The sequence below is a fragment of the Ranitomeya variabilis genome, chromosome 6 (genome assembly GCF_051348905.1).
Source record: "Ranitomeya variabilis isolate aRanVar5 chromosome 6, aRanVar5.hap1, whole genome shotgun sequence".
NCBI lineage: Eukaryota > Metazoa > Chordata > Amphibia > Anura > Dendrobatidae > Ranitomeya > Ranitomeya variabilis.
The window spans coordinates 126,937,395-126,960,233 of NC_135237.1; the positions used below are offsets into that span (position 1 = coordinate 126,937,395).

Sequence of the window (22,839 nt, forward strand, 5' to 3'; positions counted from 1 at the left end):
ATCTCAACTGAAAGCCGAGATCCTTAGATCAGGAAGAGAGCAGACATTTATAGGACAATTCCCAAATTCTTATCAAAACATTTACAGCACAATCTGCATTGTACTACAGGTATACATTGTAGCGGAGACGTAGAGTCATTGTCCTTTTTGTGGTGTCGGTATAAAATGGACCAACTCCAGCTATATAATAAATTGGGTCCAGTAGTTCAGTGCAGGATGTGCTGTAAATGTTTTCATAATAATTTGGGAAAGTTGTGAAATGTCCTATTAATGTCTGTTCTGTTCCTGATCTAAGGATCTCTGCTTTTAATTTAGATGAATCTGTGCTGCACTTTTTATGTACATGCTCAGTAGTGACCAGAGCTGTGGAGATGAATCTGTGCTGCACTTTCTGTACATGCTCAGTAGTGACCAGTGCTGTGGAGATGAAACTGTGCTGCACTTTATGTACATGCTCAGTAGTGACCAGTGCTGTGGAGATGAATCTGTGCTGCACTTTATGTACATGCTCAGTAGTGAGGCAGTGCTGTGGAGATGAATCTGTGCTGCACTTTATGTACATGCTCAGTAGGGACCAGTGCTGTGGAGATGAATCTGTGCTGCACTTTATGTACATGCTCAGTAGTGACCAGTGCTGTGGAGATGAATCTGTGCTGCACTTTATGTACATGCTCAGTAGTGACCAGTGCTGCGGCGTCAGAAGTCAGGGAAATTGAGCATTCAGAGTCTGTGGTTTGGCTTTCCAACTCCACAGCCCTGCTGTTGTACACAATTTATTACATATTTTAGGAGTCAGAGTTTGTCCATTTTATACTGACTGACTCCACAGCCCTGAGGTTCACACGAGCATAAGAAAAGGAAACAAAAATAGGTCAGAATGGACTAATTTTTTCTCATTTGTCATCTATGTGCAGTCCATATACAATCAGTTTTTTTACATCAGCAGCTATCAATCATTTACAATTTCTAGGTTACAGAATTGCACTGTGTCGGTAAGGTTATGTGTGCACGTTGCGGATTTGTTTGTGTGAAAAACGCAGCTGAAAATCCGGGCGGTTTTTATGATTTGAAGTGTTTTTGATGCGGATTTTCATGCGTTTTTGTAAATCCATAGAGCTAAATAAAGATATATTAAAAAAAAAAAAGAATTGTGATGTAATTTCCTTGTTCAATCTCTTCAGCCAGATACCCTCATTAATATTAAATAAAGACACACACACCAGCCTATGTAGGAGCATTAACAATTAACCTACATGTGCTGTAACAAAACAGCAACTGTCAGAAAGCTGCGTGAAATGCAATATCAGTTTATTTTTCAGAACATTAAAAAAATTGCGTGGGCTCCTGCATAATTTTAATAACCAGCAGAGGGAAAGTCGACGGCTGAGGCCAGATGTTAATATTCTGGGAAGGAGCCAATAGCCATAAAGGTTCCCTGGCTATTAATATCAGCTCACAGCTATTTGCTTAGCCTTTACTGGCTAGTTTACAGGGGAACCCCAGAAAAAAATTTATATGGGGTCCCCCTATAAAATCGAACCAGCAAAGGCTAAGCAGACAGCTGCAGGCTGGTATTAATAGCCTGGGAAGGGGCCATGGATATTGGCACCCCCAGGCTAAAAACATCAGCTCCCAGGCATCCCAGAAATGGGGCATCTTATAGATGCGCCAATTCTGGCACTTAGCCTTGATCTTCCCACTTGCCCTGTTGCAGTGGCAAGTGGGGGTTCATATTTGTGGGGTTGATATTGTCAGGTGGCATCAAGCCCACAGGTTAGTAATGGAGAGGCGTCTATAAGACACCTATCCATTACTAACCCCATAGCTACATGGTAAATAAAGACATGGCCAGAATAAAGTCCTTTATTTTAAATAATCACACAGACTCCTTTACTGAATTTTAATTTACCATACTTACAGAACGCCTAATCCCCAATGCCCTAGTCTCCTGCAACAAAAATAAAATAAACCAACATATAATACTCCTTATCCGACGTAGTCCATTTAATAACGAGTGTCCCAAGGCGATCTCACGTGTAGAACAGTCATATCGGGAGATGTGACCGCTCTACCCGGCCTCCGGCAATACATCGACAGGAGGTAATCCCTCCCGCAGTGTATTACAGAGGTTCATCAGCTCCAGTGCAATTTTCTCACGCAGCGGTGCCGCAAGTGAGAGCACCGAAGCTGATCAGCTGATGAACTCCGGTGAACTCTCGCGGCAACTCAGTGATAGGAGGTGATCGCTCCCGCAGTCTATCAGTGTATCGCCGGAGGCCGGGTAGAGCGTTCGCATTTCCTGATGTGACTGTTCTACACGTGAGATCGTCGTGGGACACTCGTTATTAAATGAACTACGGCCGACAGGGAGTATATGCTGGTTTATTATTTTTGATTGCTAGCAGAAAACGTGGGCGTCGGGAATTATGTGTTTGGTGATTATGTATTGTGTAAAAAATTATGTAAATTTTTTAAATATTTTTTTTACAATTGAACACAGACTCCGGATGATTGGACTATTCTCCCATCATCGGCTCATGCTGTCACTGTTATATGTGACAGCAGACATAGCCCGGATGGGAGAAGTAGTCCCATCAGATGACACCTGGGTACACACACACACACACACACACACACACACACACACCTGCAGACACACACACACACCTGCAGACACACACACGCTCATATTCTCCGCTCACACATATTCTCCGCCCACTCACTCTTCCTCCTGACAATTTCCTTTCTGCAGCATTTTTGGCACGCAAATCCACAAACCTTTTTACACCTGCAGTTTGGCTGCGGATTTCACTGACTCAATGTAAGTCAGTAGGTGCAGAAACGCTGCAGATCCACAAAAAGAATTGACATGCTGTGGAAAATAAAACGCTGCGAATCAGGACGGAGTTTTCCACAGCATGTGCACACCAATTCTGGATTCCCATTGATTAACATTGCTTGAGCAATCCTTTGCGGATTTGGTGCAATTCCGCGCAGAAAAAACGCTGCAGATCCGCAACATGTGCACATAGCCTAATAATCGCATGTTATACTGTGGCTCCGTATGGTATCTGATTTTTTTTTCACGCACCTATATATATTGCATGGGCGAGTCTCATCTGATTTGCAGATGAAACTAGTGCATGCTGCAATTTTTCTCACATGGATTCGGTCAGTGAAATAATAATAAAAAAAAAAAATGGTCAGTGAACAAACTGAAAATGATATTACACCAGGGAAAATGGAATCTGAAAATTCCTCTAACAGCGAAGGCATTTCAGCTCTCAAAACGAACTCCAAGGTATGGACATAGGGAACAGAACTGCTATATTCAGGGTAGTAATAATTTTTGGACAACAAGCAGTAATTTCATAGCACAAAGATTTTCGAAATGTCCAGAACACGAGATCAAACTACGGTGTTTGCAACTGCATAAAAAATATATATTTGTGTGTTATGAAAGTAACAAATGAAAATGCAGAGCTTTCCAAGACGCTAACCAGCAACAGACATGGGAGAGGCTGCTGGAAATGACAGGCTCAGCAGGCCAGAAAGGAGTGGCCCTGCCCAAACTACGCTCCCCTCCTACAGTCGCCGCTTCTCTACAAGCAGATGGTTCACTAAGAAGTCGCAGCAATTTCCTTCCTCTTCTCAAGACAATGGTGGAGCAAAATACTAACACCCAACATATTCATTCTCCTCTACATCAAATGGAAATACCGCAGTGATGTCACCGACGTCTGAGATTACATCTTACAGGATATTTAACAAACTTGGGTTACAAAGAAACCAACCAAACCCCCACAAAAAGAACAACAGACATAACACAACAATAACTCCCATGTAGATGGAAATGTTTACACAAATGTCGATGATTGACTGTTATTGTACAATGTGTGTTTGCCGGTTTACAAAGGAAGACTGCGCGTTAGACCTGTAATGAGATCGCTCAGTGAACAGAATTTGTCAATGTTCTCGGCAGCACATGTCCTGTTTACACAGGACGATGTGCTGCCGAGAACAACCTTTTGAGCAAAACAAAATTTTATTTTTCCCGGTGAATGAGCATTACGTCTCTCGGGTAATCGGGAGCTTGTTTAGACTGTAGGATTTTCAGGAAACGCTTGTCCACTGTAAATGGACCTTGGATGCTATCAACAGTCACCATTCTTCTACATGATTAGTACTGCTGTAATTTGGGGCATGTAGTCTATACACTCTGGAGAGGTGTTGGCCAAACAGTTGTCCAGCCACCATCTATCTCTCCCGACTCCCTCATACACAGGAATGAATGAAAGAACAGCGGCTCATCTCCAGAACAATGGGATCGGCGGATAGAAAATCCAACATGCCGGATACGGATCATCAGGAATCCGGAGGCCGCAGACACATTAGACCATTGGCCGCCAATCCCACCGATATTGGGGGGCCCACAGACATTAGTCTAATATGTATGGAGGGACTAAAAACCGTCAGTTGCTTCTCACCTTTTCCTTAGCAACAGAATACGAATCCAACCTGTTACTAGAGACAGAATCCATTTTACATCATCACATGGGAGGTCTAGTAGCCTGAATGCTGACGTGACGGCTTCTCAGGAAAATGACGAGCAACTGACAATTCTGGATGTGTCTCTCACAGATGTAAAATTAAGTTAATATCAGAATTTTAGCAGTAATTTAATTATAGATTGTAAACCGAAACAAGTTTCTTAGATTTTTGACACAGGATCATAGATTAAAAAGTAAAAGCGTAGAGGAGCAAATTAGGTACTAAAATAAAGGGGTTGTCTCAAGGGCATAACTGGGTAAAATTGCAAAGTGCTTGTTATAACAATTTGCAATTTACCTCTTATTAAAATCCGTTTTATTCTCAAGAACAGAAGGGTTTGTAATCTTATAGGGTACAGCTCCTTGCCGGCCAGGCTGGGACTACCTGACCTCGGGCATTGCGGGATAAGCAGGCTCTATGCCGTCGAGCAGGGGTCCCCAAGCTTTCTTACCCTGAGAGCCACATTCAGCCTGTGCCACCTTCCCCTCCGCACAGTAGTAATGCCCAGAGCTCCCCATTACCAGCATAATGACAGCCAAAGCTCCCCCAAAGAAAGCGTGCCAATACCGGGTGCTCCTGCCCTGTAGGCTGTGTGCCCATCAGGAGTGTTCGATGCTGCATATTTCACATGTAATCCACACATGACTGTATCAGTAACGTTTTGACAAAGCTAAATACCAGGAAGTATCAAAAGCAAAATAGCTTTATATAAAACATATCAACGAGAAATAAAAAAACTGCAGCACCAAAAACACAATAATGGTATGTGCACATATTGCGGATTGGCCGCTGCGGATCTGCAGCAGTTTTCCATGCCTAGTTCAGTACCAAGTAAACCAATGGGAATCAAAATCTGCAGTGCACATGCTGCTGAAAATACTGCGCGGAAACGCTGAGGTTTATTTTCCGCAGCATGTCAATTCTTTGTGCAGATTCCACAGTGTTTTACACCTTTTCCTCAATAGATTCCTAGGTGTTAAAGCGAGACCGCTACGTCATCGCAAGGCACTACTGGGAATGGGAGCTGCCGGCAGCATCGCGAGCATCGGGAAGGCCGCGGGAAGGCTGCAGGTGACGCCTGAAGGTGAGAATATCACGATTTTTTATTTTTTTAATTATTTTTAACCTGGGTTGTGTATGTGTTTTCGCAGCAGAAAAACGCGGCAAAGATGCATACACAACGTGTGCACTTAGCCTCGGCGGATCCGTCAAAAAACCACTGCACCCTTTTTTTTACAATCTACACAGGATCCGTCTTTTCAATATTTTGACAGATTGCGACTGATTGTAAAAAATGGAAGTGTGAAAGAGACCTAAGTGCAAAAACCTAAGGAAGCTGCATCATGATTTTTTGGGGGGGACTACACTATCAGCATACATAAGAGACAATAATAACGTAGCAAAACCAGATTTTTGTAAGCATCTTCTTTACTGCAAAGAGAACAGGTTTTGCCTGCAGAAAAAAAGCAGCAAAACGCAATGTATGAACATAGCCTTATATGCTCCAGACTTGTCTTATTTTTACCAGTCCGCTGCCTCTGAAAAATCTGTTTATATCACCTCACGCCACCTTCACAGCAGATCTGTCACTAGATTTCACAATATAAAAATTGTACAGATTATTAAATAAATCTTATACCTTATTAGACTGTTGTACTCACGGTGATAAACCATATTAGAATGTTGGTATAATCCTTTATTTAAAAAAAAAAAAAAAGGAAAATCCAATCTCCACCCACTTAGCCTGATTGACAGCTCCTCAGTGTCCCTCCTCCCTGCTGTGGCTGAAATCTAACACTGCTTAGTACAAGTTGCTGCGGTCAGTCAGGCTTTGCAGGTCAGTGGAGGATGAATAGTAGAGACGAGTGGATCACGTTGTGCAACCGCGGCCATGTCAGTGTTCACTAGCCATGCACAGAAGAAGCACAAATTTCCTTACCCCCTTTATTCCAGGCACAGCTTATGATTAGCAGGGCTGATGATACGTCACCTGTGTGCCGCAAATCACACAGTCTGCAAATCCAATGTCACGTCGGGGAACCTGGGAACTCTGGATATTTGTGCTGCTCCTGCAGAGAGCACTGACCTGGACAGCGGGTGCGTGACGCTATCCTCTCCTCTCTGCTGATTACACATGAGCTCTCTCTTTTGCTGAACTCATTTTAATATCAGTATTATTCATCCACATTGACGTACAACCGCATCATCAGGTGTAAGAGAGCCATATAACCATTTAGGCTTCTTTTACACTTACCGGGTTTTTTGCGGCCTGTTATTGAGGGCCGTATTGCCGCAATTTTCATGGTCTGCTGCAATAACGGACCGCAAAAAACTTGCGGATCGCCGTTTTTCGGATTCCCAATACTATGGCAAAATTCTATGGAAAAAAAACGGCGGTCCGCAAAACCGGAAGTCACGGTGCACCGCAAAAACAACCTTCCGTTATGCCCGTAAGCCATGAAATATATCGAGCAAGCTCAATAATGTTACACGGCCATAAATATGTCCCTCACGGCCTTACAGCGTACGGCGGTCCTATGAGTTTTTGGGCCCATTTTTGCGGCCTCATAGAAATGCATTGAGGCAGCAAAAATGGGCCAAAAAAACACGGCAAGTGTAAAACCAGCCTTACGCAGTTTACATTGGGAAACATGATTTGATTTAAACCATTTCTCAAATCCACTCAACTAGGAGTCCAGAAACAGATCTTGGAATAAAACTAAGTTCCACAACTGGAGAGGCAAATAAATGTTCTTGTGAAGAACACCAAATGAGGAGACATTGGGGAAAAACAGCAATTCTGTCATTTTTCAATCTTTTTTTTTTGTTAACCTTATTTTGCCATAATTAAAAAAAAATGATTTGTGTGGCCATATTTTTAGAGAATGCTTTCATTTTTGGATCATAATAGTGGTATGAGGGCTGTTTTTCTGCAACTCACTGTAGCTTTTATTAGTACCATTTTTGGTACTAATTTTTAATTGCTTTTATTCCATATTTTAGGCAGTAAAGTGACTAAAAACAGTCATCTTTCTTTTTATTTCGGAGTTCACCTATTCTGCACACTTAGTTCTCCACATCTCAGTACTGAGATGTGTCTGATTGCGGACTGTCAGCCACTACATGTCTCACACTGCACTGAGAAGTGTCTGATTGCGGACTGTCAGTCATTACATCTCACACTGTACTGAGAAGTGTCTGATTGCGGACTGTCAGTCATTACATCTCACACTGCACTGAGAAGTGTCTGATTGCGGACTGTCAGTCATTACATCTCACACTGCACTGAGAAGTGTCTGATTGCGGACTGTCAGTCATTACATCTCACACTGCACTGAGAAGTGTCTGATTGCGGACTGTCAGTCATTACATCTCACACTGCACTGAGAAGTGTCTGATTGCGGACTGTCAGTCATTACATCTCACAATGTACTGAGAAGTGTCTGATTGCGGACTGTCAGTCATTACATCTCAGGCTACGTTCACATTTGCGTTGTGCGGCGCAGTGTCGGCGACGCAACGCACAACGCATGCACAACACAGCATTTTGTGACGCATGCGTTCATTTTTTGCATGATTTTTGGCGCAGAAAAAACTGCATCATGCAGCGTCCTCTGCGCCCTGACAGTTGCGCCAAAATGACGCATGCGTCACAAAACGCAAGACAACGCATGTCCATGCGCCCCCATGTTAAATATAGGGGCGCATGCGTCACCGCGGCTGCGCCGCACAACGCTAATGTGAACGTAGCCTCACACTGTACTGAGATGTGTCTGATTGTGGACTGTCAGCCACTACATGTCTCACTGCACTGAGAAGTGTCTGATTGTGGACTGTCAGTCATTACGTCTCACACTGTACTGAGAAGTGTCTGATTGCGGACGGTCAGCCACTACATGTCTCACACTGCACTGAGAAGTGTCTGATTGTGGACTGTCAGTTATTACATCTCACACTGTACTGAGAAGTGTCTGATTGCGGACGGTCAGCCACTAATGGGTAGCACGGTGGCGCAGTGGATAGCACAGCAGCCTTGCAGCGCTGGAGTCCTGGGTTCAAGCCCCACTAAGGACAACATCTGCAAAGAGTTTGTATGTTCTCTCTGTGTTTGGGTGGGTTTCCTCCGGGTACTCCGGTTTCCTCCCACATTCCAAAGACATACTGGTAGGGAATTTAGATTGTGAGCCTCATTGGGGACAGTGACGATAATGTGTGTGCAACCTGTAAAGCGCTGCGGAATATGTTAGCGCTATATAAAAATAAAGATTATTATTATTACATGTCTCACACTGCACTGAGAAGTGTCTGATTGTGGACTGTCAGTCATTATGTCTCACACTGTACTGAGATGTGTCTGATTGTGGACTGTCAGCCACTACATGTCTCACACTGCACTGAGAAGTGTCTGATTGCGGACTGTCAGTCATTATGTCTCACACTGTACTGAGATGTGTCTGATTGTGGACTGTCAGCCACTACATGTCTCACACTGTACTGAAATGTATTATACCTTTCGCTTCAAGTAAATGGTCGAACACTGAAGAGATCCTTATAAAACATAATTTTATTCAATTAAATTTAAAACATAATAAAAAAGCTGAAAAATGTCACAATAGAGGACACTAAGATCAGACTCAAAAAGGGGTATACTAAAAATCCAATATAGTAAATTAGTTATAATAATGCACCAATTAATAGAAAGCAATATGTATAATAGAAAATTTCATCAATAGTTGGATCTTTACATAATCATTACACAGACATAATCACATGAATTTTTCAATCTCTTTGGTCCTAATGATAATATGTTCAGAAACTGCCTCTGTATACAGTATACATAAAAGGATAAATCCAAATTATTGCCAGTTCTGGAGTGACCCACTGTATACTGTCGTCCTAAGTAGGTAAATATATCTAGAGATTAACTGCTAGTTATATTTAATATACATCTCATCTAGAAAAACTAATAAGTCATATGATCCAATAATGTCTGTTAGCAAATGCTGCCTCTATCTTACAACTGAGTGTTCACATTGGCTGGTATAATATAGCCCATAGTGCCCGGCAAGCTATGAGCAGATAAAGTGCTAAGTGCTGTGCATATTGTACCTGATGATCAGAAATTCGTAGTGGCTCTGCTGCCCGAGGTCTGCTTAGCGTCCCCTCACCCCGACGCATGTTTCGCTGCCAGCTTCTTCCGGGGCCCCACACTGTACTGAGATGTGTCTGATTGCGGACTGTCAGTCATTACATGTCTCACACTGGTAACACCACATTTCATTTAGAATAATCTCTGGAGGCAGATTCTCATACAGATCTCTGTCTGGCCCATAGATCTTAACAGCTCATTTACATATAAGAAAAACACATCAGATCACAGATATCAACGTATCTTTTTATTGAACCTTCTGTGACCTGTGTGTCCAAATAGACGGCTTAGGAGGGTTGATGCTACTAGTAAATTCCATCTAATAATTTGTTAGAAATCGATCAGTAGCGCTACAAAAGGTCTTGGTGCAGCCATAAAGCCCCCATACACATTAGGTTAATGTTGGCAAAACCCAACCATTGTAATATGCCCATGTATGTGCATGGGGGGTCTCTCACTTCCCAGTGATGTGATCCATAATATCAGACAAAAGATGACGCTTGCTGAATTTCGAGGCTTGGATTGTTCACAATAAATGTCTGGTGGCAACGTGCTTCCCCCTCCCTATTATCACATGAATGCCCAGCCAATCCAAGCATGCTTGTGTACAAGGAGATCCGATGGGCACCTCTCCGGCCGGGGCTACATGCCAGTTTTGATCCAGATTTTGTGTGACTTTCTTGGCGCAGCTCCTCGCTGGTCACAACACAATCCCATTAATTTGCAATATGCTGCAATGGCAGCACAACTAGTGATGAGCGAATATACTCGTTACTCGAGATTTCTCGAGCATGCTCAGGGGTCCTCTGAGTATTCTTTAGTGCTCAGAGATTTAGTTTTCTTCGCAGCTGAATGATTACATCTGTTAGCCAGCATAAGTACATGTGGGGATTCCCTAGCTACCAGACAACCCCCACATGTACTTATGCTGGCTAACAGATGTAAATCATTCAGCTGTGAAGAAGAAAACTAAATCTCTGAGCACTAACAAATACTCGGAGGACCCCCGAGCATGCTCGAGAAATCTCGAGTAACGAGTATATTCGCTCATCACTAAGTACAACATGTCTTCGCTAAAGTCTCCATGTTGCCCTAGTTTTTAACAAGTCAGGGTCACACAGCTCCGAGGGGACAATTCTGATGTACAGTATGTATTAAGAAATAATTTTGTATTATAAAAAAAAATAGTATTTTCAGCTTGTTTAGCAAAAAAATAATAATAAGCCATATTACCGGACCCTGGGTCATCCCATCGTTCTCTTACACCATGAGCTTATTTTATAGCATTTTCTGGTGTTTATGGTTTACCAGAAGTCAATCATTGTCAGACATTTACTGGCGCGGGTGACTGAAATTGCGAGGTAATTGTTAACCAACGTACACTGGTGACACACAGATTACACTTCTCATAACTCGGCATCAGTCTGTAGAACACGGAAACAAGTCATCAATTGTGACCGGCCCCAAGATACGCGCTGCTTCATGGCCGGACAGTGAACGGGTGAATAAGGAGTAACTGTGATCAATCGTACCCCGCTACATCACCGGGACAGGATTTCTAGCCAGATCTCTATAAACTTGCTGACCGCCCAATGTATTAAACAATGGGGTGGGCCACATATGGCTCTGCGAGGATGTCCTAATATTTCTTCCATGGACGTTACAGATGACCTGGGGGCACTCATTACAGATGGAGGAAAGGCGATTCAGGCATCTATACAGGAAAGGGTTCTCTACAGTTAGAGCAGCCTGTGGAATACCCTACCGCAAGAGGTAGTAATGGCAGACACTATCAGCAATTAATAACAGGATGGATGATTTTCTCATGATAAATTGCCTTGTGGGCTGTAAATAATCTAGAGATACATTATGTCCACTTGGTCGTGAAAGGTTGAACTGGATTGACCTATGTTTTTTTCGAGCTACGGAACTTCCCGTGTGGGGTGCTGGCAGTCAGGCACAGGGGGACTCCCAACAGAAGGCAGAGATGGTTCGATACCGTCCCTGCCTTCCTGCTCGCTTCGCTGTATACACAGTGCGGAATGACTGCTCTGTATACAGTTCAGGAAGGAGAAACAGCGACTCCTCCTTTTGTCCTAGAAGATCCCAGAGTGCAGGACGCCCCGGATCATCCCTACAGGACAGGCCTAATCTGCCCTGTAATTGGCGCTGCATTTCGAGCCTTTGCTATACTCAACAAGTTAGAAAAAGAAAGTGTTTTTAGTGCTGAAGTAGTGTTATAACCTCATGAGCGCAATCGGTGAAACAAGTACAAAGACAATGCAAGGAAAATGAAATCAGAAAAAAATACAATTGTAAAAAGAAAATATGCGCCCGTCTGAACCCTTTAAATGTCTAATATAGAAAAATTATTTTAATGAAAAGGGGAAAACTATTTTAAAAAAGTATTTTAAAGCCACTTTGTGGTCTTGAAAAAAAAAAAAGGAAAAACAGACATATGATATGAATATAAGGGCTCGCTCACACTGGCGTATCGGGCCAATTGTGCTAATGATATTCGGCTCATACTCTGTCAGACTGTGAACCCAGTGTCATCTAAGTGTGATCCCATTTTCTTGTATGATAAAATCGCAGCGCAGGTGAGGAGAAGACCGAATTTAATTTCTCCATAGTCTCTGTGAGCGTATGTTAAACTGCACACAGATGACATCCGAGTGCAGTCCAATGTTTTACATGCACCTATAGACTTGTCCCAATATCGGAGCCACTCGCAACATGCTGAGATTATTTTCTCTTGCCGAATCTTCATGAGAAAATAATGGCGGCTCTGCACTGCCCCATAGTGTAACACTGGGCTGAGAGCACTTGGCTGTGCTATACGCCAGTGTGAGCGAACCCTAAACATGACAGAAGCAAGATCTCAGGGTTGTCAAAAAATAAAAAATAATCTCAATAACCAGGAGAAAATGGCCTGGTCCTGAACCTGTTAAAGAGACCCTGTGACTAGCGGGCGGCACGAATCAGAGCCTGGCGCCCGTTACACTCCGCCCATTACTGCTGAAGTCTTACTCAGAACCATCTCCCCGTCTTACTTGTCCCGAAAGAAAAATCATCTTGTTGAAATTTCTATTTGAAAAATGCCATCACTTCTTAGCCCAGCCGGAGAGTAGGGACAGTCCCTCAGATTTTCCCTGCACATGCAAACATTTACACCATTCCCACATGGGAAACTCCTGAGGGCCCCAAAGTCCTGGTACGTTCCCTGTGACATCATTGCACCTCTGCCTGTTCTTTTTAACCCCTTCCACAACAATTTAATGTTAGCGCCAGCTCCACCAGTCCAAAGTGCCCGCAGTCAACTACGCCATACGATTAGCGGCTCTCACGACAAAAGCAAATTTGCGCTAATTTTCACAACGTATAATTTCTGATAGAAGCGGATCTGTAGGTAGAAGTGACCGCAGCATAATATGGCAACAGGACTACTCTGGCGGAGGGGAGCGGGACATCGGCATAGAGGTGGCGCAAATTTGGGAGTGGGTTTGTTCCAATGCCCCGCGTGACTGCCGATGGTTTGCCCGGGCAGCTGGATGCCCGTCGCTGCCATCTGTGTAGTATACAGCTGTGGATATAATAAAGCTATAACAGTACACCCCTGAGAGTGCTGGCACCTCCCGGATTTGCACCGTGAAGCCCCGACTGTTGTGGAATCCTGCGATAATGGAGGGAATACAGAATAACCAGAGGCCGACCCTCCGCAGGCAGACATCGCTCCAGAGCTCAGGTTATAGCGGCGGCCTCGGGGTGTAAGCGAGAAGCTGCGTCTCTGTAGTTTGGGGAGTTGCCGGGTTTCTGCTCCTGCAGTCACAGATCAGCTGCCTTCTCAGAACAAAGAGCGACGCTTCCTGGAAGCCACCATCACTGCCATGACTAACGTTCCTCCGGAGGTGAGGAGTCTGGAGTGAGAGGCCAACGCTATGTCCTACAGGTGCCTTCATCTGATACACAGGCGGCCATGTTCACACAATGCAGTTATTTCGCTGATTTTTTTTTTTTAAAGCAAACTTTAAGCTGTGATTTTCGGAACCAGGAAAGGCGATGGGATTTCAGAAATCTCACGGACACACATTGGTTTTTTTTTCCTGGCTGAATTGGAAAACTGCAGCATGTCACTTCTTTCAGCATTTTTCACCCATAGAGCGTAATGGGCAAGTGCAAAACGCAGCAAAAAAACAGGAATCAGGTTTTGCTGCGATTTTGGTGCAAAAACCTGAAGGAAGTTGCATCATGTTATATTTTTTTTTTTTTTTTTGGGGGGGGGGAGGAAGGCAACAAAAAGTATCAGCATGCACAAGAGAAAATAAAAACAGAAAAAAACGGCCTATCATAAGCGGCTTCTTCACAGCTAAAAGAGCAGGTTTTGCCTATATAAAAAAAGAGCAGGAAAAACGCAAAGTGTGAACATTCCCTAGAGATGTGTGCGGTTTGGGCGCTGTGCACACTCGTACTCTGCGGGCGGGCGGCCCCAGGACACATGATGCGGGTCCTCGGACCTCCCGCGCTCGGGTGTGCAGTACACGATCCCCCCGGTCACTCTCACACTCACTCCCGGGCACTGCACACTCCGCGGCCGCCGCTTCCTGCTGTGTCCCCAGCAGCAGACATGGCGCCCTGCTCTCCACTCACCAGTTGTGCGATCTTCAGGATCAGATGTCTCCGGTCCAGCGCGGAGCCGCACAGCTTGTTGGCGGGTTTGGCGGCAGTTAGCGGCTCTACGGTGGGATTGTACGCCGGGCCCGGGTTATCCGCCATGACCGAGCAGTGTTTGTCTCTGGTGTGTGGGGACGAGGGCGACTTCTCGGCTTCTCTGCACTTCCTTCTAGTCAAGCGACTCCTAGAAAATGGACTCCGGCGGCGAACAGAAAGTGAAAGCAAGAAACCATTGTGGGCTCGTCACACGGCGGCGGCGGCGGCTCCCCCTGCTGTGGCGTCATGTCAGTAGGCTGCGAGGCTGACCGTGGGGAATCACAGTCTCCCTGTGACGGCTGACCGTGGGGAATCACAGTCTCCCTGTGACGGCTGACCGTGGGGAACCACAGTCTCCCTGTGACGGCTGACCGTGGGGAACCACAGTCTCCCTGTGACGGCTGACCGTGGGGAATCACAGTCTCCCTGTGACGGCTGACCGTGGGGAACCACAGTCTCCCTGTGACGGCTGACCGTGGGGAACCACAGTCTCCCTGTGACGGCTGACCGTGGGGAATCACAGTCTCCCTGTGACGGCTGACCGTGGGGAACCACAGTCTCCCTGTGACGGCTGACCGTGGGGAACCACAGTCTCCCTGTGACGGCTGACCGTGGGGAAGTCACTGTCTCCCTGTGACGGCTGACCGTGGGGAAGTCACTGTCTCCCTGTGACGGCTGACCGTGGGGAAGTCACTGTCTCCCTGTGACGGCTGACCGTGGGGAATCACAGTCTCCCTGTGACGGCTGACCGTGGGGAATCACAGTCTCCCTGTGACGGCTGACCGTGGGGAATCACAGTCTCCCTGTGACGGCTGACCGTGGGGAATCACAGTCTCCCTGTGACGGCTGACCGTGGGGAACCACAGTCTCCCTGTGACGGCTGACCGTGGGGAACCACAGTCTCCCTGTGACGGCTGACCGTGGGGAATCAGTCTCCCTGTGACGGCTGACCGTGGGGAAGTCACTGTCTCCCTGTGACGGCTGACCGTGGGGAAGTCACTGTCTCCCTGTGACGGCTGACCGTGGGGAAGTCACTGTCTCCCTGTGACGGCTGACCGTGGGGAATCACAGTCTCCCTGTGACGGCTGACCGTGGGGAATCACAGTCTCCCTGTGACGGCTGACCGTGGGGAATCACAGTCTCCCTGTGACGGCTGACCGTGGGGAATCACAGTCTCCCTGTGACGGCTGACCGTGGGGAATCACAGTCTCCCTGTGACGGCTGACCGTGGGGAATCACAGTCTCCCTGTGACGGCTGACCGTGGGGAATCACAGTCTCCCTGTGACGGCTGACCGTGGGGAATCAGTCTCCCTGTGACGGCTGACCGTGGGGAAGTCACTGTCTCCCTGTGACGGCTGACCGTGGGGAAGTCACTGTCTCCCTGTGACGGCTGACCGTGGGGAAGTCACTGTCTCCCTGTGACGGCTGACCGTGGGGAATCATAGTCTCCCTGTGACGGCTGACCGTGGGGAAGTCACTGTCTCCCTGTGACGGCTGACCGTGGGGAAGTCACTGTCTCCCTGTGACGGCTGACCGTGGGAAAGTCACTCTCCCTGTGACGGCTGACCGTGGGGAAGTCACTGTCTCCCTGTGACGGCTGACCGTGGGGAAGTCACTGTCTCCCTGTGACGGCTGACCGTGGGGAAGTCACTGTCTCCCTGTGATGGCTGACCGTGGGGAAGTCACTGTCTCCCTGTGATGGCTGACCGTGGGGAACTCACAGTCTCCCTGTGACGGCTATGTCTGTCATTATACCCAAAAGATATATGATGAGTATTAGGCAGACTTATAAATGGCTACTAGGTGCGTGATCTGTTTGGGATCACTCTATGGTGATTTGGTGAATTTTCACCACTAATATGTATGTGCTTCCCTGGCTCCTAGTTATTTTATCCTATTAGATATCTAAACTTTTGGGAGGAGGGTTTTGTGCGGTGTGTCCACGACTTATTCTGACCATTTAACCATTTGCACATCTGGTCAATAGTCCATCTTTTAGCTATCACATGAAGGACTAGAACTAGGATTTTCCTACATAAGTGTGGACCCTAGCTCTACCCTACAATAGCTTTTTACAGCATTTAGCAGTTTGGTACTCTGAGATAATTTAGTCTATAGATCTAATTACATGAGACCATTTTTTGTCTCCCCAATTGGGGTACTTACACCTTTTTTCTGTTTCCCTATTTTGGTATGTTTAGGGTGTTTTCGAGTTTTTTAGGGCTACCAGCGTTGAGCGGGGGAGCCATCACGTCAACAACTAGGGTGCCAACCTCCGCTGCTAGGTAGGGCGACTCTCAGGGCTTTCAGGGAGAGAGTAGTCCCCACATATATTTTTTATGTACATTGGTGGTTACTATACCTTTGATTATTGATATTGTGTATTTAGTGGCTATTTACCGTACCCTAAGCACGTGTTTTTTAGTGTTGTGTATGCTTTTAGTCAAATTAATAAAAGTTAAATTTTATGGGTCTTTAGTATTTCTCTTGGTTCTGCAAGGGACAATATCCCAGAAGGTTCTTCGGCTATAACACAGCTGTTTGCTGAGCCTTTCCTGGCGAATTTACTGGGGACCCCAGAAAAAAAAAAGATGCAGGGTCCCCCTATAATTTCAAACCAGCAAAGGCTAAACAGACAGCTGTGGGTTGATATTAATAGCCTGGGAAGGGGTCAGAGATACTGCTATCGCCCAGGTTACCAACATCAGCCCTCAGCCGCCCAAGAAATATTGCATCCTTAGGATGTGCCAAATCTGTCACTTGGCTCCTCTCTTCCCACTTGCCCTGTGGCTTTGGCAAGTAGGATAATAGGGTTGGGGTTGATGTCACCTTTGTATTGTCAAATGACATGAATCCCTGGGGTTAGTAACGGAGAGGCCTCTAGAAAACGCCCTCATTTCTAGCTCCATTGTCATATTATAAAAAAGATACAGTGAGAATAAAGTCCTTTATTTGAAATAAAACAAAACACCCTGTTTTACACATTTATTTGAAAATAAAAAGCACAGATACTCACCTTACTCCTATCCATTGAAGCCCTTGTCCCCGTAAAAAAAAAAAAACCCAGGAAATATGTACCTTACATCGAATCCACCAATGCCCATGTATCCTGTAAAAAACAAAAACAACCACCATATTCCTCACCAGTCCGAAGTGAAGATAAGTCATACTGTCCCACACGGTAAACCATCTCTGTGATATCTGGTTTTCAACAGGAATGGTGCCATGATGTGACTGTTCACGCTGAAAGGCAGGACACAATGATCTGATGCAGCTCAGTTCACCGTGAGCGGCTCGATGAACTGCAGTGACCTCCATGAGATCACCGCAGTTCATCATCCCCACTCAGTGAAGTGAACCTGAAAACACACATTCAGCGACCAGCGATAACCTCTGTGACATCACCGCTAGTTACTGAAGCTGCTCTTGCAGCACCTCATTGTCTCATGGATTTCAGCCTGGATGGTAGCCTAAAGGCACCGTTCAGGTTGCAACCCACCTCATATCGCAAAGATGGATTACGGCATGTGAGAGTATGGGTATGTTTCCACGAGCAGAAACCGGCAGCGCTTTGGACGCAGCACATGTCTGCTCCGTCCAAAGCGCTGCCGGCTTTTGAACACCGGTGATTCCGAATGTGTTCCTTGAACTGTGCTGAATCACCGCTTACAATACATTGTACGGTGATATTTATCTTGCGGAGCGTATTTAATTCATTCTTTTACACAGGAGATACACTGCTGCTACGGAATACAACTCCCATCATTGTCTCCTTGTCACACTGATCTCAGCAAGAGCAGGAGACAATGATGAGAGCTGCCTTCAGCAGCCGGTGCCTGCGAACAACGCCAACTGTACAGCTTCTTCCCAGGCGCCGGTACATGTCACGCTTATGACAACTCCCATCATTGTCTCCTGATCGCACTGATCTCAGTGTGACAATGATGAGAGCTACCTTCAGCAGCCGGCACCTGGGATCAGTGCGAACTGTATAGCCTTAACCTGGCACACAGATGTAACACACGGACAGCAAACATGGATGTCACATACGTACAGGTAGATCTCACAGTACTGTTTTTTTCTGTACAAGAATCACCAGGACGTGTGAAGCATCTATACCTGGGACACATGGGGAATGAAAAACAGTGTGTGCACCTAGTCTTACAAAGGGTTTTCGCCTGTAGGAATCCAACAGAATCATGGCATGCTCCATCGGATGCTGAACTCACGGAGATGGCAGCATACAAATAGCTGACAGGCTGGACTTCATACAAGAATATTACATAGTCCCGGAAAACCCTGAAGAATCAATTCTTCTCGATCACGAATCACCTGACCAGAGATTGTAATATTAGATTTTATCATAAAAGGATGGCAATGAGACTCTACACCAGGGTTGCCAGCTTGACTTTTTATCTTGACAGCTTATCAAAAAAACCATGGACACATTTTTCCAGACACATGAGAAAACCATAATAATTATGATTATAAAGTGATGTCTCCAGCCCATAATTCTGATATGAAGACTTTATCTGCATTCACTGTAAAATACTTACAGACAACATCTATATACGGTAAGTTCCTTCAGCTTTAAAAATCACAATTGCCTTACTTTTTTTTTATGGATAGGGCAAAAAAGTGACCAATTGGGATTGACAGTCCTGGAATTTCTGGACGGTTGGCAGCCCAGCTCTCCATGTGCAATCACTATCCAATCTTTATAGGAGATGGAGCGCGAGTTTTCTCCATATCGTGTACAGAAGTATAGAAACTGCTAGCACATGTGCGCTGCTTCTCCTTTCTCTTCACTTATTGTAGCAATGTTAAAGGAGTTGCCCAACACGTTAATACATTTTTCTAGGCATGAAAGGTTTGAGAATAATAAATGGAGGCGTACTCACCCATCACAATCCCTGCAGATTCAGCACCGGTGGCTCCAGAGGCGATTTCTCCTCTGGTTGGAAGTTACCAGGATGTCTGGAGAAGAGCACGTCATCCATTGTTTCTCTGATGATGTGCTTGTACTGTATAGTCACTCGATTGGTGCCGCTGTCCTGGTATGTTCTGAACGGAGCAGATATCTCTTTTAGGCTGCCGTCACACTAGCAGTATGTGGTCAGTATTTTACCTCAGTGTTTGTAAGCCAAAACCAGGAGTGGAACAAATAGAGGAAAAGTATAATAGAAACACGTCACCACTTCTGTATTATCACCCACTCCTGGTTTTGGCTTACAAATACTGATGTAAAATACTGACCAAATACTGCTAGTGTGACAGCAGCCTCAGATCCATCTGCGTGGATCAACTGGGGTGCTAAAGCATTTTAAGTATGGCTCCATTTATTATAATAAAATTGTAAAACCATTCATGCCTAGAAAAATAAATGGACACAAGTGTCGTACAAGGCCTCGTTCAGAAGTCCATTTTTCTCGTATGAGAAAAACAGACCGGTTTTGATGAACCTTTGATCAGTGTGTGATCCAACTGTCATCTGTTTTTCTCGTATGTGTAGGGGAAAAAAATTCTTCACCTTCTCCTTTCTGAAAATCAGACCATACTCGGACCCATAGACTTGTATTGCCGATTTTGACTTGACCCGCAGATGAAAATCGGACGTGTCTTTATGATTTTCTGTGGTCCGCTCAGTGGAAAAATCAGACGTATGAAAGGATCCCATAGATTATCACAGGTACGAGTGCCATCTGTGAAAACCATGGTTAGCACTTGTTTGGGAAAAATGGCCTAACATTAGAGGAGCTGCGCAAGACTAGACAACAGGGGTCTGTTCTGACGCCCATAATTATATTGGCAGAATCCCAAACACAACAATGGGCTCATGTGATTTTCTTCTTTACTGAATTAACAATGGAACTTTTCTCCTTCAGCATTTCCATGTTGAATATTATGTCATGCAGGGAAAAAAAAAGAGAATGGAACATACATGTAGTGTGTAACGCAGATGACAGACAACCCTTTGGAGTACAATTTAAGAAAGAATATAAAACAGATTAAATACTAGAACAGTTAATTTAGATGAACGTAATCATGATAAACCCCCCCCCCCCCCCCCCTTCCCCACAAGACTATAGATTGGAAGCGGTACTGTAAAGATGGGGAAAGTGCAATGTCGGGGAAAACAAGTTAAGAGTTTTGGCCTGTCCAACACTATCAATTTTCTTTAAGCCATCTGGTCAGCAAACCAATGTTTAGGATTATTGTCTTGTTGACAGATCCAGTTACTTCAGGGTTTTTGTTTTTTTAAGTAATCTTTCTAAGGTCACATTCACAAGAACATATACACCAATGAAGCTGTCAAGTTTGGGTCAGGAGACCCTGTATTATGTACAGCCTAAAAGGTAGACACCACTGCCACAAAAAAAAAAAAATGTCTAATGAAGCCCAAAGTCTTTTCATGGTTCAGAAGTAAGCGCCAACGTAGTCCAGAACGGGGACTCCGACATGGTCTGAACACACCATACGGCTGCATTCACACATCCATGTCCTGTATGGATTTTGAACAGCACACTGACACCATTGTTTCATTGGTACATACACACATATTCAGTATTTTAAAAAAAAAAAAAAACCAATCTCTGTCCGCGGTCCATGGGGCTCAGAGAATGTCCTGTTGTCATTCCTTTTGCAGATCAGACTCTGCCATTCAAGTCTATAGGGATCCATATAAAACACAGATGACATGTTATGGTCTTCAGAGTCAAATCCGTTCTTACAGTGGTTGTCTGAGACATTCACACTGATGGCCTATGCTCAGGACAGATCTTCATGGTGTGATCGGTAGGGGGGGGGTGACACCTGGCACTCATGCCAATCAGCTGTACATGGTGCCTGACGGAAGTGCTCAGTTACGGAGCCGCAAAGTACAGCGCCTCAATGGTATAGAGGTCGAGGAAAGGTCCTGCACATCCTTCGTCTATTGAAATCAATAGATGGTGGATGTGCAGTACCTGGCCACAGCCACTATGGTGCTCCACCAACAAGCTATATGCAGCTGGCACTTAGAACAGCTGACTAGTGGGGTGCTGCAGGCCCACCCATCAGATATTGAAGACCTATAAGTACAACACAATCCCTTTAACTGACACATTAAGATTAAAGGGATAAAAAAAAGTTCAGTTTCAGTAGAAAACTAAAAAAATGAGAAAAAAAAACCAAACAGATGTTCACATCGTATTTTGCATCAGTATTTGCCAAAGTAATGAGTGGAACTTACAGAGGAAAATTATAATTGAAAGTGACACCTGTTCTGCGCTTTGGGAGACACTCCTGGCTTTGGCATACAAATGCTGATGTGTGAATGAGGCCGTAATTAGGATGCCACCTGGGCAACAAAAACAGTACTTAGGTCCATTTCTCTAGGACAATGACAGTACCGCACCCATCCCTCCTACCACAATGCTACACATTAACTCCACCATGATTCAGTTTGGGAAGGTGTTCTTTGAATTAAAAGCCTCTACATTTTTCCCACTATACACAAGGTCCAATTCATCAACGTGTTTTGCGATTTTTCACCTTGAAAAGGTCTCAAAATTTGTGTACAAGAGTGGTGAATTTTTTTTTTACCGCTCCCAGTCAGCTCCATTAAATTCTATAAAAGTGGGCAGAGCTAGGAGTGGGTGGAAGCAAGCTAGCCCATTTAATTCATCATAATTTATGATTAAAAGGAAACCTGACAGCAGAGAGCGGGCGGTGAAAAGTCACCTGGGACCGAGCCGCTCGGGAGGCTAGTGAGCTTTAGGCTGTGTGCACACTTTGCAGATTTTTTACGTTTTCTTCGCGTGTTTTCGCTATAAAAAAAACATGAAAAAAGCATACATTATGCATCCCATCATTTAGAATGCATTCCGCAATTTTTGTGCACATTTCGCGGAAAAAAACGCATCGCGGTAAAAAAACGCAGCATGTTTATTTATTTTGCGTATTTTTTGCAGATTTCCCACTATATTATTGCATTGGGAACCTCGGAAAAATCCGCAAAAAAACGCACCAAAAACGCGAGAAAAACGCATGCAGATTTCTTGCAGAAAATGTCCGGTTTTGCTAAGGAAATTTCTGCAAGAAATCCTGAACGTGTGCACATAGCCTTAAAGTATGTCTTTCTATGAACCAACGCAGCGTCTCAGTGTTCAGCATATATGGCTGAAATCAGACAGCCAGTGTCCAATCGATGGGCAGCAGGCACTAGATGTCAGATTCACTTTATGCTTGACATAGATTAGTAACCAATGCTCCAAGCTCTTTTTCAATTTTCCTTGTTATTTTAGTTTCTTTGAATCATTAACTCCCAGGTCATTAAAAAAAAAAATGAATCCCCATGTATTGCCTCCAACCCAACCGAAAATAAAGACATTGTGCAGTAAAACCCCAAACTGTACCTGGTCCTGAACTGATTAATAAAGATTGTGGTTGG

At 44.8% G+C, this 22,839-nt stretch overlaps 1 protein-coding gene across 1 annotated transcript in view; it reads right to left on the minus strand.

Annotated features, from left to right (window-relative positions):
- The window catches only part of CMTM6 (CKLF like MARVEL transmembrane domain containing 6), a 38,636-nt gene extending 23,894 nt beyond the window's left edge, over positions 1–14,742 (minus strand). Inside the window, exon 1 of the mRNA XM_077268971.1 lies at positions 14,348–14,742. Coding sequence (XP_077125086.1) covers positions 14,348–14,473 — 126 coding nt within the window. The 5' untranslated portion in view covers positions 14,474–14,742. The remainder of the gene's footprint in view (positions 1–14,347) is intronic.
- Between the last annotated feature and the right edge of the window lie 8,097 nt (positions 14,743–22,839).